Source organism: Ictidomys tridecemlineatus, chromosome 2 (assembly GCF_052094955.1).
Source record: "Ictidomys tridecemlineatus isolate mIctTri1 chromosome 2, mIctTri1.hap1, whole genome shotgun sequence".
Taxonomy (NCBI): Eukaryota; Metazoa; Chordata; class Mammalia; order Rodentia; family Sciuridae; genus Ictidomys; species Ictidomys tridecemlineatus.
The window spans coordinates 199920047-199932097 of NC_135478.1; the positions used below are offsets into that span (position 1 = coordinate 199920047).

The window sequence follows — 12051 nt, forward strand, 5'->3', positions numbered from 1 at the left end:
GTCCTTAACTAATTTCTTTTTCAAAAACATACAGATTAAAATGTATCTTGTTTGTTAACTTTGGGATAGTGGGGCATCCCTAGAATATAAAAACTGAAAACCTGTGTATTATTATTAGGGTTTAAAAATAATATAACATACTGCATCTACTTTTGGCTATAGGCTAGGCCATTATAGCTTTTTCAACTATTGTCAAATCCATTAATGTAATTTTTAGAAAGTCACATGACTCTAAGCCCAGAATTATTAAAGGCTATGAAATCAGAAATTTACTTTCTAAAATTTTACTGCAGTTTTTACTTTAAATTGTGATAATTCTCATGTCTTTAAAATGCTATAACTCTCCTGTATATTTTTTTGTGTATAAATAATAATGAAAGATACATTTGTAGGTAACAAATACAAAAAGCAACTCTATTCTTTTCCATTATTCTTATGAGGAATAAGTTCATAAGAACTTAGGACCACCATCATTAGCACTATGGAATAGCTACTTGGTTATGAAGCCCTTAATTTTTCAGTTCCTTACCACAGGGTGGATTGATGTGCAAAGGCAGATTTTCATCATCAATTCATGTGCTATTACTCTTACAATTATGGATTTTCTTGTATTCTACTTTTCATCCTTTGCCATTCCCCATGTCTAATATTATGCTATTTAAAGCCAGAGATAAGAAGCTGGATCACTTAAAAATGTATAAAAAGGAGAATATGATGAGATATGTCAACCAAAAAATAAGTAACTAATCAAATGTGGAAAGATATTAATTCTTATTAGTTTTCAAAGAAAGATACACTTTTATTCTTAGTTTGCCAGGACTGGGGATTGAACCCAAGTTCTTACACATGCTAGTAAGTGCTTTACCCCTGAGCTACATTCCCAGCTAAAAACATATTTTTGAAATGAGAAATTTTCCATCAAAATAGCAGAAATTTATCACACTGTTAATGGGTAGTATGATCATCCAGTGCCTCAAAGGTTGCAGAAAATTGGGTGCCAACATGATGCTAATTAGAAGACAAAGTAAATAATTCAGTAATACAATTAATAATATTTAAATTTACATTCTTTAACATAATATTCACATTGAGAAATTCTATCCTAAGGAAATAACTTAGAAAGTAAAATTTTTATACAAAGTAGAAATGCCCTTTTTAATTGAAAAAAAAGTTGAAACAAAAAAAAAAAGATTATAAGTATATTTTAAAAAGAGAGACTGAAAAAAAATATGGCGAGATATTAACGGGAAAACAAGGGATATTTTGTCTTCTAAGGAATTTTTAGAAAATTTTCCACAGTAAGAATTTATTATTCCTGAAAACTAAATGTTTAAAGTGAAAAAAAAACTTGCCAATACCTATGCTCTACTTATTTTCCTTATGTTCCCCATTTACAGCAATCATCCCTCTTTTCCTCTCAATTTTCTCAAAATTAAAGTAAAACAGAGTTTTTAATGTTAATATGGAGAGGCACATTCCTCCTATAATTATTAAATTGATTAACTTCTAAAATGATACCTGAGAGAAAGGAATAAAAGACTTTTACCTTATTTCCTTCTTCTTTGAATTGAGGGTTAATTATTTTTACAAAAGAGTAAAACAATTGACGAATTCTGGAATCTCCAATAAATGCAATATGTTTATCTACAAGGCAATTCTTCGCTTCACTGAAATAAAAAAAAAATTAATTGGCACTTCAAATCACATGATTTATGACAAAAGCTGTATAGGACTGTTTTCACATTCAGTCAGGTTGCTCTAGAAGTTATGTGGCCAGGTTTAACTTAACCAATCCATGTACTTAGTATGAACTAATTCATCAAGTATTTAAAAAGTACTCTAACTGTATTATGTGCCTTATATCCATTGTCTCAGAATAACTCCATAAGGTAGGTATCCAAGATGAAGAGCAGCAATGGTCCTTTGCTCAAGCATTAAGATTCAAACACGGTTACCTCTTACTTGACTAAAAGCAGCTTGGCTAAAACTGTTGCACTAAAGCTTTAGGGCAAAAACTTTTATCTGGAATTAAGTTCTACCCTCAATCAGGAAATCTGTCCCATATACAGAAGAAAAATATGGTACTCTACTTAACCAACATCCCTCCACTAGATATTAGGACCTAGGCAAGGAGGCAGTGATGTAAGTCTATAATTACAGCCACTATGGAGGCTAAGAGAGGAGGATTGCAATTTGAAGCCAGCCCTGGCAACTTAGTGAAACCTTATCTCAAAAGGAAATCAAAAAAGGGCCAGGGATACAGTTCAGTGGTAAAATGCTCGCCTAGCATGCATGAGGCCCTGACTTCAATCAGGGACCAACAAAACACACACACACACACACACACACACACACACACACACACACACTCTCATGCTAAGGAAAGAAAACCAACAAAATAAAAAAAAAATTACCTGATTTTATATTTATGCATCATACAACTGTGTGGTTGCCAAACTTTTTCTCCAAGAAATCTGCCACTTGAGAGAAGGTATTCACATGAATCATTGCCTATAACAGTAAAATGCGAGTGTTATAAACATCAGTTAATTTTTTCTATATGGCTTTCTTGATACCATTTAAGCTCTTTGAGATCAGATAGTACACAGTTTTCTATGCTTATCTGTACTTTCCAGGTACATATAAACCATTCATGAAAAACATGGCAAATATTAATACATTAATATTCAAGAGGATAAGAGCCACTATGGTTTACACTTTACCCTGTAAGAGACTCCTAACTTCTAAATGCTGTGATCACTGCTCTGGCGGAGCCTTCCTTCTATTTCAAGATTTCTTTCCAGAAACACCATCCCAAACTCAAACTTATACTTGAGAGAGAAAAGTTGAAGGGATAAAAGAGAGACTTCAAAAATGACTTCCTATTCAACTATGATAATGCATAATGTGTATTAGCATATCTGGAAACCTGGTTTTAAACAGAGTCCTATAGCTAGGAAACCCTTCTGCCCTGTATGAACTGGGATACAGTCATTCTACATCCTTTGGCTATTTAACCATATATTAGCCAAATCCACATGACCAAAGAAGTGAAAAGTGGATATGGAGGCACTAAGAGCTCAGATATGTCAAATGGATGAAGGAAAAATAAGATGTTTAAATTAACTGTGAGGTCACAATTAAATGTATACTAAATGTAATCTTTAGTTCCTTATTAATAGTCAAAAGCAAGCTAAATTTGTCTTATGATTACTTCAGGTCAGGCTAAGGAATCTGCTAAAAGGAACACTACAGAATAAAATAGTATTGACCCATTCAGGGTGGAGATAGGGAAGACTCAAAGATTTAAAGCAGAACAATACATCTCGTTTCTCAATCCTGTTATTAATTTATTTGGCCAAAATACAAAGAAAAGGTAATATAAATGCAAGACAGGTATACAAAAATACTGAAGATATTGTTGCTTCAGTGTCCTAAATTAAAAAAAAAAAAAACAGGAAAAGTGAATACTACATTGTGTTGTTGGAAAACTGTATAAAGAGGATACTTGATGATTAAGTTTTTGTAGTTATTTAACTAGTCTGAACAGGTTCTTTGTTATTTCAAAGATTTTTAATAAGACATCTCTAAAGTATAAATAATTAGATCTTAATTCTTTCCAATTATTAAAAACTAATTCTAGTTCTAAAACAAAAATTAGGCTAAATAAATAACCAGGGATGAGTAAAGAAAGGACTGTAGGAACACACAATTAAGTTATTTTCCTAAAAACAGCATTCCTGCATCATTCTTTTATAATGGCCACATAGTAGAATTCCATTTAAGTCTAGTAAATGTTTAAAATCAGGATGATAATTCAATAATTATAGCTTTTCTACCTCTTTAGACACATTTATTAAACTAAGGTAATAGCACATCTATTTTTAAAATAAGTATGAATTGCAAAAACTAGGCAATAATTCATGGCATTTTCCTTCCTTTTCTTTCTCTTTTCTTTGTCATTTGATTTTTGTTTCTTAATAAAAGCCTATACAGAAATTGAACAATGCTAAGTGTCTGGGATTATGCTGTTATGCATTCATGGGTTATCAATACGATTTTGTGGAGATGGAAGTTCTATATCAACATATTAAAATAACCACAAGAAAATGTGTTGAAAATGCAAAGTTCTTTATCAGTACTACTGGTTTTTCAAAAGTTCATCTAGAAGAAAACGACAACTCTAATCTGATGAATCATATTAAAAAAACCTTGTACCAAAACAGGTTTTAAGAGGTCACTAACCAAAGGCACTACAGACACTGGTGTTTTAGAAACCACTGATCCTTCAAGGAAAGAAAATCTTTTTGGGGGGGGGGGCGCGGGATGGTACCAAGGATTGAACTCAGGGGCACTCAACCACTGAGCCACATTCCCAGGCCAATTTTGTATTTTATTAGAGACAGGGTCTCACTGAGTTGCTTAAGTGCCTCACTTTTGCTTAGGCTAGCTTTGAACTCATGATCCTCCTATCTCAACCTTCCGAACAGCTGGGATTACAGGCATGTGCCACCGTGTCTGGCAGAAAATCTTAATTTACTAGTAAATGCTAGTTAATCATCATTCTTCTTAATATGTGTCATACTGCTGAGATTTTTACAAGCCTTTCATCTGAAATTAATAGTATCTATCAGAAGACAGAGATGACACCAATTACTTTAACAGAGATAATCTAATACAAAGAATTGTTAGAAAAGTAAAAGAAGTAAAAAGTCAAAAAGAAAAGTAAAAAAAGCAATAAGGTCAGAATGGCTTTTTTACATTTGTCATCAAAATAAAGATAATAGTAGTAATAAGTACTATTATAACCTGATTAAAAATAAACCTGATCTAGAAAACCCTGTAAAATTCTTTACTCTAAAACAAATTCTTTTTGATTAAGAAATATTTTTCAGATTAAATATAAATCTAGATGCCAAAATAATGTAGCCACATTTTATTGCATACATATATGTAAATATCTGCTGGCACAAAGCAAAACAAAAACTCCAGTCACTGTTTTCAATTGTCTAGCATAACTCTGATAGTTCCTTTAGTACAACCATCAAGAAATGAAACTTGCCAAGTGCTCACATAAATCAAGCTAAGAACACAATAAAAAAAAGGAACTAAAGGGACAGAGTTATCTATTTCAGCTACTTCCAATACTAAGATGAGTGGCTATCTTCCTCTTTATTCTATTTTCTTAAGGATAAGCATTCTAGTTTACCAATCTACAGCTTCAGATTTTTATACAGGATTTTTCTGTAATAGATATTCAAGAGCAAATAAACTAAGCAAGCAAGCAAACTAACACAATAACAAACTGAAAACCAAAATGTAACAACTAGAGAAAACATCCAAGTTCCTAAATGATTCACAATTTACACTTTTTTTGAAAAGACTACCTCTGGACTCAGTACCTATTTATACTGAATCATCTTACTAAAGCTGTATTTCCTATTCCAACCATGACAATTCCAGACCATAAAGTTTATAATATGATCTGTAAAATATTTTTGTTTGCCTAAAATGCAGCAAGTTATATTTTATTTTGGGTTGAAAAACATTTAACTTTTTCTTTAGAAACACTCTGAATGATTCATTACAAGTAATGTCGTATAGATCAGCATCTTTCTAGCAAAGAAATAAAAGACTGGAGTTGCTTTCTTGCTTTTAATTCCTAAAGCTTCAATGTCCTCTTCTCTAAAACATGCAATAATACTTAACATTGGCATTTAATATACTTAGTGACAGAAAAGAATTCAATTTCAACAAAATTAAGACATTTGAAGTAAGTTAACTTCATCAATGTAGGAAATTAAAATTTATCCAGATTGGAATTATCCTTAAGGTCACAGTTACTGGCCTCTTGTCACAGAAATTATGTTTTTAATCTGTAGTCACACTATTATTAGACACTTTGTGATTCAGCAATGTAAGAGATTGAATAAAATTGAGAAAAAATATGCTTAATTTTTTAAACATCATTCTAGTATTATATATGGAAGTGTTATTAATAATGAAAAAGTCTCTACTTTCTAAAATTGAGATTAGAACATGAATTTCAATAAAAGCTACAAATGAACCAAATGCAAGAAGAAAAATGGAAGGAAATAAAGACTTTGAAAATTATTTATCCAATAATTATTTATGGAGTTCCTACTGTGTGTTAGGCTCTGATGATTTAAAGATGAAGATACCCTTGGAAGCTCACAGTTTGTGTGGAAGAGGCAGATACCAATTATTACAATACATCATGATAAATAGCTGCAAGTTGTTGTGGCAGAACTGAATTTCTAATCCCTACTTCTGTTGTGGTGACATTTTAACCAGCCCTTCAAGGAAAAACTTATACTTTCTTTCAAGGGAAGAGAGGTCAATGCATCTGTGAGAAGTCTAGAAGAGAAAAGCATGCTTAGACTGTAAGCTTGGAGGTTAGGAAGAATAAGGGAAAACCACAGGTAGCAAAAGTAGGCCTGAGTCATATTTTTAAATATTACACATACAACTTTTAGAAAATTACCTCTTGACTGAAAAAAAAAAGGGGGGAGGACACTTGGTTTGTACTTTTACACTGAATTAGTATTTCCACATTATTTAACCCCCTAGAAAATGCTTTCTCACTTCATCTTCTATATTTCTCCATGTCTAAGAAGCTCTGAGAAGGCATACTATAAAATAATGGCATGAAGCAGTCTAACAGGACCCCAAATTCTAGCTCAGTCACTGAGTCACTGTATACGTTACGCATACACTAGTTGTGTATCTTTCCTAGACAATTCACTCAGTCTCCAGCTTCATCTTTAGTACTGAATTCACCTAATCTAAGACCACTAAGATTATAAGTGATATCACACTTTGTCATAGAAAAAAATGTTCCCAATTAATATTTGACATGTAAAGTCTTAAAAAGACTCATCCTGGTTACAGAGATTTTAAAGGAAAGGGGATGAACTATGGTAACTGTATCTACTCATAGAATGGTTGTACAGACAAAATCAGTTAAAACATGTAAAACTTGAGTAAACAGTGCCTGGCATTTAATAAGTGCTCAGTGTTAGTACACAGCGTTTGCCAAGTTTTATTTTCCGTAGTGTGTAGCTCTTACTTCCTTTAGCTTGTAAACCAAGAAATATGAAATATGGATTCAAACTGTCCTTACTCCACCTTGCCAGAGCACACTCCTATCCCCACACCCAAGTTCCTAACACACAGCTTTACCTGCTTGCCCCCTCCTCCTATACAAAGTCCTTTCTTATTCTAAAGATTTACAATGTGATTCAAGAGTATGTTTCTTTATGCAAAGGGCATCATTTCTGGCATAGTTTGACACTGCATAAGGATGGCTAAAATGTTCCTGCTAAGATGTTTATTTTTCCCAAACAGTCTCTGGCTCAAGTTCTTGACATTCAGTCTGGGCAAGTACACACACCAGGTGTACTGCTTCACACTCAAGGCGCTGAAGTACCTACTGGAAACTGATGACTCGCTTCTGGAGGAGGCTTTACAAACAATCCCAGATTGCTACACTGACTCATAAGGTCCCATCTGACATTCTATTCTCCCTGCTGATGACAGTTCTTGATGAGATCCATAATCTAAATATAAAAATTAGTATTTCAAGCTTATTGAAAAGATAAAAAGCACAGTCAAAAGGGGAGGATTAGATGTTTACCTTTAGGACAATAGCATTATAGTTATAATATATATCTCTAACAGCACATACACAAAATTACCTTAGATTATTGCCATCTCATACCAAACTAGCATAAAATGATTAATAGTAGATAACAGAAACACTCTCTCCAAATTGTCACAAATCAGTGCATTAACACTGCTAGCTATATTTGCCTAAGAAAGTATTGGGTTTCTGTCACCATGACCTGCCAGGTTATATGGCCATCAATCTGTAGGGAGCTGGAGGAGAGAGGCCAAAAGGATAGAAAGAATCTATCTTTTTAACTCAACTTAGTATATTTATATCATGAACTGTCCATCCATATGGTACTAAAGTATAAAGTTTTTAATATTCAAAAGTTGGAGATAACAACAAAAGCAGCAAAATTTATCAAAATGCCCAAGCGCTGAAAGGTCTCTTGGGATTAGACGACAGCTCAGATTCTAGGACCCGTTTACTGCATATTTTGCCAAAGTGGGTGTGAAGTTAAATGGGCACACTGTTAATATGCACCTGTCCATTACACATTAGATCTTGACTAATTAATCTCACAGTCACCAAGAACTGTCCAGATAATGGCTTTGATAGTACTAGGAGCCAAAAATAAAAGATCCTATCATTATTAATTTTCCTCCACCTGTCAGCCTCTCTCCTGGTGGCATTTTTACAGAGGGAAAAAAAAAATCAATCAGCAAGGATAAGTAAATATCCTTGATTACTGAAAGATAATTCATTCTGAAATAAGGAGGTCATATTTCCTTTCTGCTTTTACACCAGTTTCAAATCCATACGGAAGTCTGCTTTCCAACTGCTTACAACTTTGCTTTCCCTACCCACCCCTACTACTGTCAACTCATAACTTCTTTTCAAAACTCTGTCCCACAAAAATCTGCAACCCAAACCTTTTAAACATGTGTGAATCATAAGACTGGGTGGCACCTCCTCCATTTGGACCATAGGCATCTTTAGCCAGGGGTGGCCCTTTGGCAAGGGAAAAGGGGCAGCCCTTGTCGCTGTCCAACAGTTGGGCCTGGCTATTTCAAGGCAGAGGTCAGATTAAACAAAGGCCATAGCGCCTGACCCCTAAGATGCAGATCTGTTACCAGGCTCCAAAAGGAGGTGCCCTTGTAGGGTGGCCTTGGCCTTCTCGCGACTAGGCAGTCTCCAGGGCTTCTTATCCGACCTCCTGCCCGAAAGCCTGGCCTGGCGCCATCCCTGAGCCCGGCTCGCGCGGGAGCCGGACCCCCGAGGCCATTCAGGCCAGGCGTGGGCGAGAGACCCTGACCTCTGCGCGGGTAGCTGAGGGGCCCAGAGTCAGGTGCCCTCAACCTGAAGGCCCGCAGAGGGGACGCGCAGTTGTCCTGGGGCGTCGGCCCGCCACTGGGGACACCTGGGACTCGTGGGGGTACCGCCTCCCCCGCGGGCCGGGCCGGCGGGAGGCCGCGTGAGCGTGGGCGTGTGTTGGGCGAGGGGGCGGCCTCCGCAGCCGCGTCGCCGCCTCCCCCCGCCGGCTCCGGCCGGGGGGAGGGCCCGCTCACCTCGGTAGCGGCGGGAGGCGAGGTGGCATGCCGCGAGCAGCAGCACAGCCACCAGCGCCAGCACCTTGGCGCTCCTCACGCTGAAGTAGTGGTTGATCTCCCGCTTGCCCAGGTTGTAGGCCAGAGCCGCCATCTTGGTTCCTCCATGACAACAGTGCGCGGCGGAGCGGGGAAGGGGCGCCGCACAGGGGCAGCACTGGGGCTGCCGCCGCCAGCCCCCGCGGCCGCCACCCGCGCCTCCTGCCTGGGAGCCTGACCCCGAGGCCGCGGCACCCTCGGCCTCGGCCTGCCCCTCCTCGGCCGCGGCCGCCTCGGCGGCCTCCCCCCAGCCCCGCCGCCGCTGCTCCGCCGTGCCGGTTCCCCAGGCGCCCTGGACGCCTGTCTCCTCCCCTTCCTCCTCCTCCTCCTCTTTAGCCTCCTGCCTTAATAGCGGCTGCGCCTGCGAGGGGGGTCCGGATGCCCGGTGCTCTGGGGTCACTGGCCCCATCCGGCCCTCCGGGGTCACGGGGTCACGGGCGGCGGCGGGCGGCGGCGGCTGCAGAGACATGGGGCTGCTGGGCGAGGGGACCAGGGGTTCCAGCCTGGCCTGGATGGGAGCCCCTGGGCAGTCTGCTGGTTGTCGGCCGCTACCTGAGCCAGGTTGGGGCAATACAACTATAGTTCCGGGAGAAAAGTACACATCGTTCCACTCCCTCCTTCCCTATCACACCCTTGTCTGAACTTTCTACTATCCGAACCCGCCCAGTGTCGTGGGGGCTAGTGTGAGCTTCTCCCCAACCTGTCTGGCCAGTCTGGCTGCTCCCAGGTGCTGGCCAGGTATTGGGGTTGCTGGTAGTCCTAGCACCCAACCCACCGGGTAAGATCGGTCTTAATACTGACTTGGCCCTATCTCTTGAAACTTTTACTTTTTCTTTTAATGTCCTGATTGTCCAGTTCCAGTAGACCTAGAATGCACCAAAGTACAGAGTGGAAGGTACAGAAGGAGCCTAAAGTGTCAGTAAGAAAAGAGCTGGATTCTTACCTGTATTTACACAAAGGTTGACTAGGATATGAAAAGGAAAAACAAAATGTGCATATGACAATCATCCCTGCTCCTAAGGTTGGGCGGAGCAGGCCATTATTAATAAACGATCCCATCTTTTCCTTTGTAAATCATTTGTTATCACGAACAAGTGTGTGTGTGTGTGTGTGTGTGTGTGTGTGTGTGTGTGTGTACATATATACTTGGTCTTTTTTTATGATGCCTTTCATTTGGGAATGATTATTTACATTGCTTGTGGTTCTTGCCTTGCTTAGAATGAGTCACTGGTTAGTTGGAGGTGTTGTTGAGCTGAGCTTTCTTTACAACTTTCCCATTTAGCCAGCCATTCCTGAACTTGTGCTTATAGGCCCCTTGCAAAATTATAGAATGTTAGATATGAAGGGACTGTAGAGATCTTGTCTAGTCATTCCCATTCTCTTCATCCAAGGATTCTTTTTATTATATTTTCAGCCATGGGCCTCATATCTTGAAAGATTTTGTCACTTAAATGAAATCACATACATCACTGTCATGAATGTAATGCTAATAAGCAATAAAGTTAAATAAATGTACAAACACTTAGGCACTGTTCCCTGAAAATGGTCGCTTAATTTTGGCTGTCATTCTTCTGATCTGAGGTTGATCACATGCTGGCAGAATTAAATCAGATATTGTAAAAACCAGATAAATAACTCTGCTAACAATATATGGTCTGCCAATCACATCGTAGACATTTCTATGATGTCATCAACAGCAAATTAGAATTTCTGATCAGACTTCAATAACCAGTGTTAGCCCACAGGGTTGATTTAATGCCTGCCAAAAGTAAAGAAACTTGACATTTTATTTAATTGCGATTTCCAGAAGGCTTTCTGAAATATTGTAAATAGCTTGTGAACCTCTTTTATTCCTTTTCCTCTAGTTTAAAGCTAATCCCTCCACTTCTGCTCTGAATATCTTCCTGCTCTCCTTTCTTGGGGATGTTGGTGCCTCCATCAGTTATCCTCATGTAAATCACCCTCTCTGTGTGCCCTCTTTAAACTCTCCCTCTCTCCTGGCTATTTGCCTTCCACTGATAAGTTTCTCTTTTTAATGAAAAACATCCATGGGTCTATGTTCATGTGTGTTTACCTCTCCATCTCTTTTCTCCTCTGACAATCACCTTGAAAGAGTAGTGTTGACTTGCAGCTTCTACTTACTCCTTGGCACACTTCACTTTTCTTCACCAAGATTGTGTGGAAAGATCTCTGATAATTGCACAGAACACTTATATTCCTTATCTTCCTGAATCATTTTATAGGATCTGACATTGCTCCATTCTACTTTATTTGGTATTCATCCATCAATTTATCCTTCTTTCTTTGTAGACCCTTTCTTGGTCTCTCCTTTAAATAATGGTATTAACCAGGAATCTGTTAGCCCATGTCCGGCTATTCCTAAGCAATCTTTGAATTTCTTATCTATCATTTAGTGTATCCCCATCATGCCCATAGGATTAATTACTTTCCATACACACAGGTACACATGCACACACATTCAATTTTTCAGTCCATCTTTATTTATCTCCATATTGTAGAATGATCTGTCTTCTGCTGGGTCTCTCTATCCCTCAGGAATTTAATACTTCTCATTCCCAATGCAAACTCATCACCGTCCTTCCTCTTTCATCTACTTTCAATCGATATGCCTTTCCCTTTTCACCATCCACCAAATTGTACCATACTTTCTTGTTTGCCTTTGTTTAACTCATCTTCCTCAGGTCTGGCTCAAAAATCCAATGCTGTTCTCATTCTGCTATCCCTCTGGTAAGAGGAAACTTTCTTAAACTCAAA

The 12051-nt window shown here is 38.3% G+C and overlaps 1 protein-coding gene across 1 annotated transcript in view; it reads right to left on the reverse strand.

The window, feature by feature from the left end:
• Positions 1-9856, reverse strand: part of Casd1 (CAS1 domain sialic acid O acetyltransferase 1) — a 42127-nt gene extending 32271 nt beyond the window's left edge. The window contains exons 1-3 of the mRNA XM_078040411.1: positions 9199-9856; positions 2415-2511; positions 1547-1667 (exon numbers count right to left, since the gene is read on the reverse strand). Of these exons, the coding sequence (XP_077896537.1) occupies positions 1547-1667; positions 2415-2511; positions 9199-9745 (765 nt within the window). The 5' untranslated portion in view covers positions 9746-9856. The remainder of the gene's footprint in view (positions 1-1546; positions 1668-2414; positions 2512-9198) is intronic.
• Between the last annotated feature and the right edge of the window lie 2195 nt (positions 9857-12051).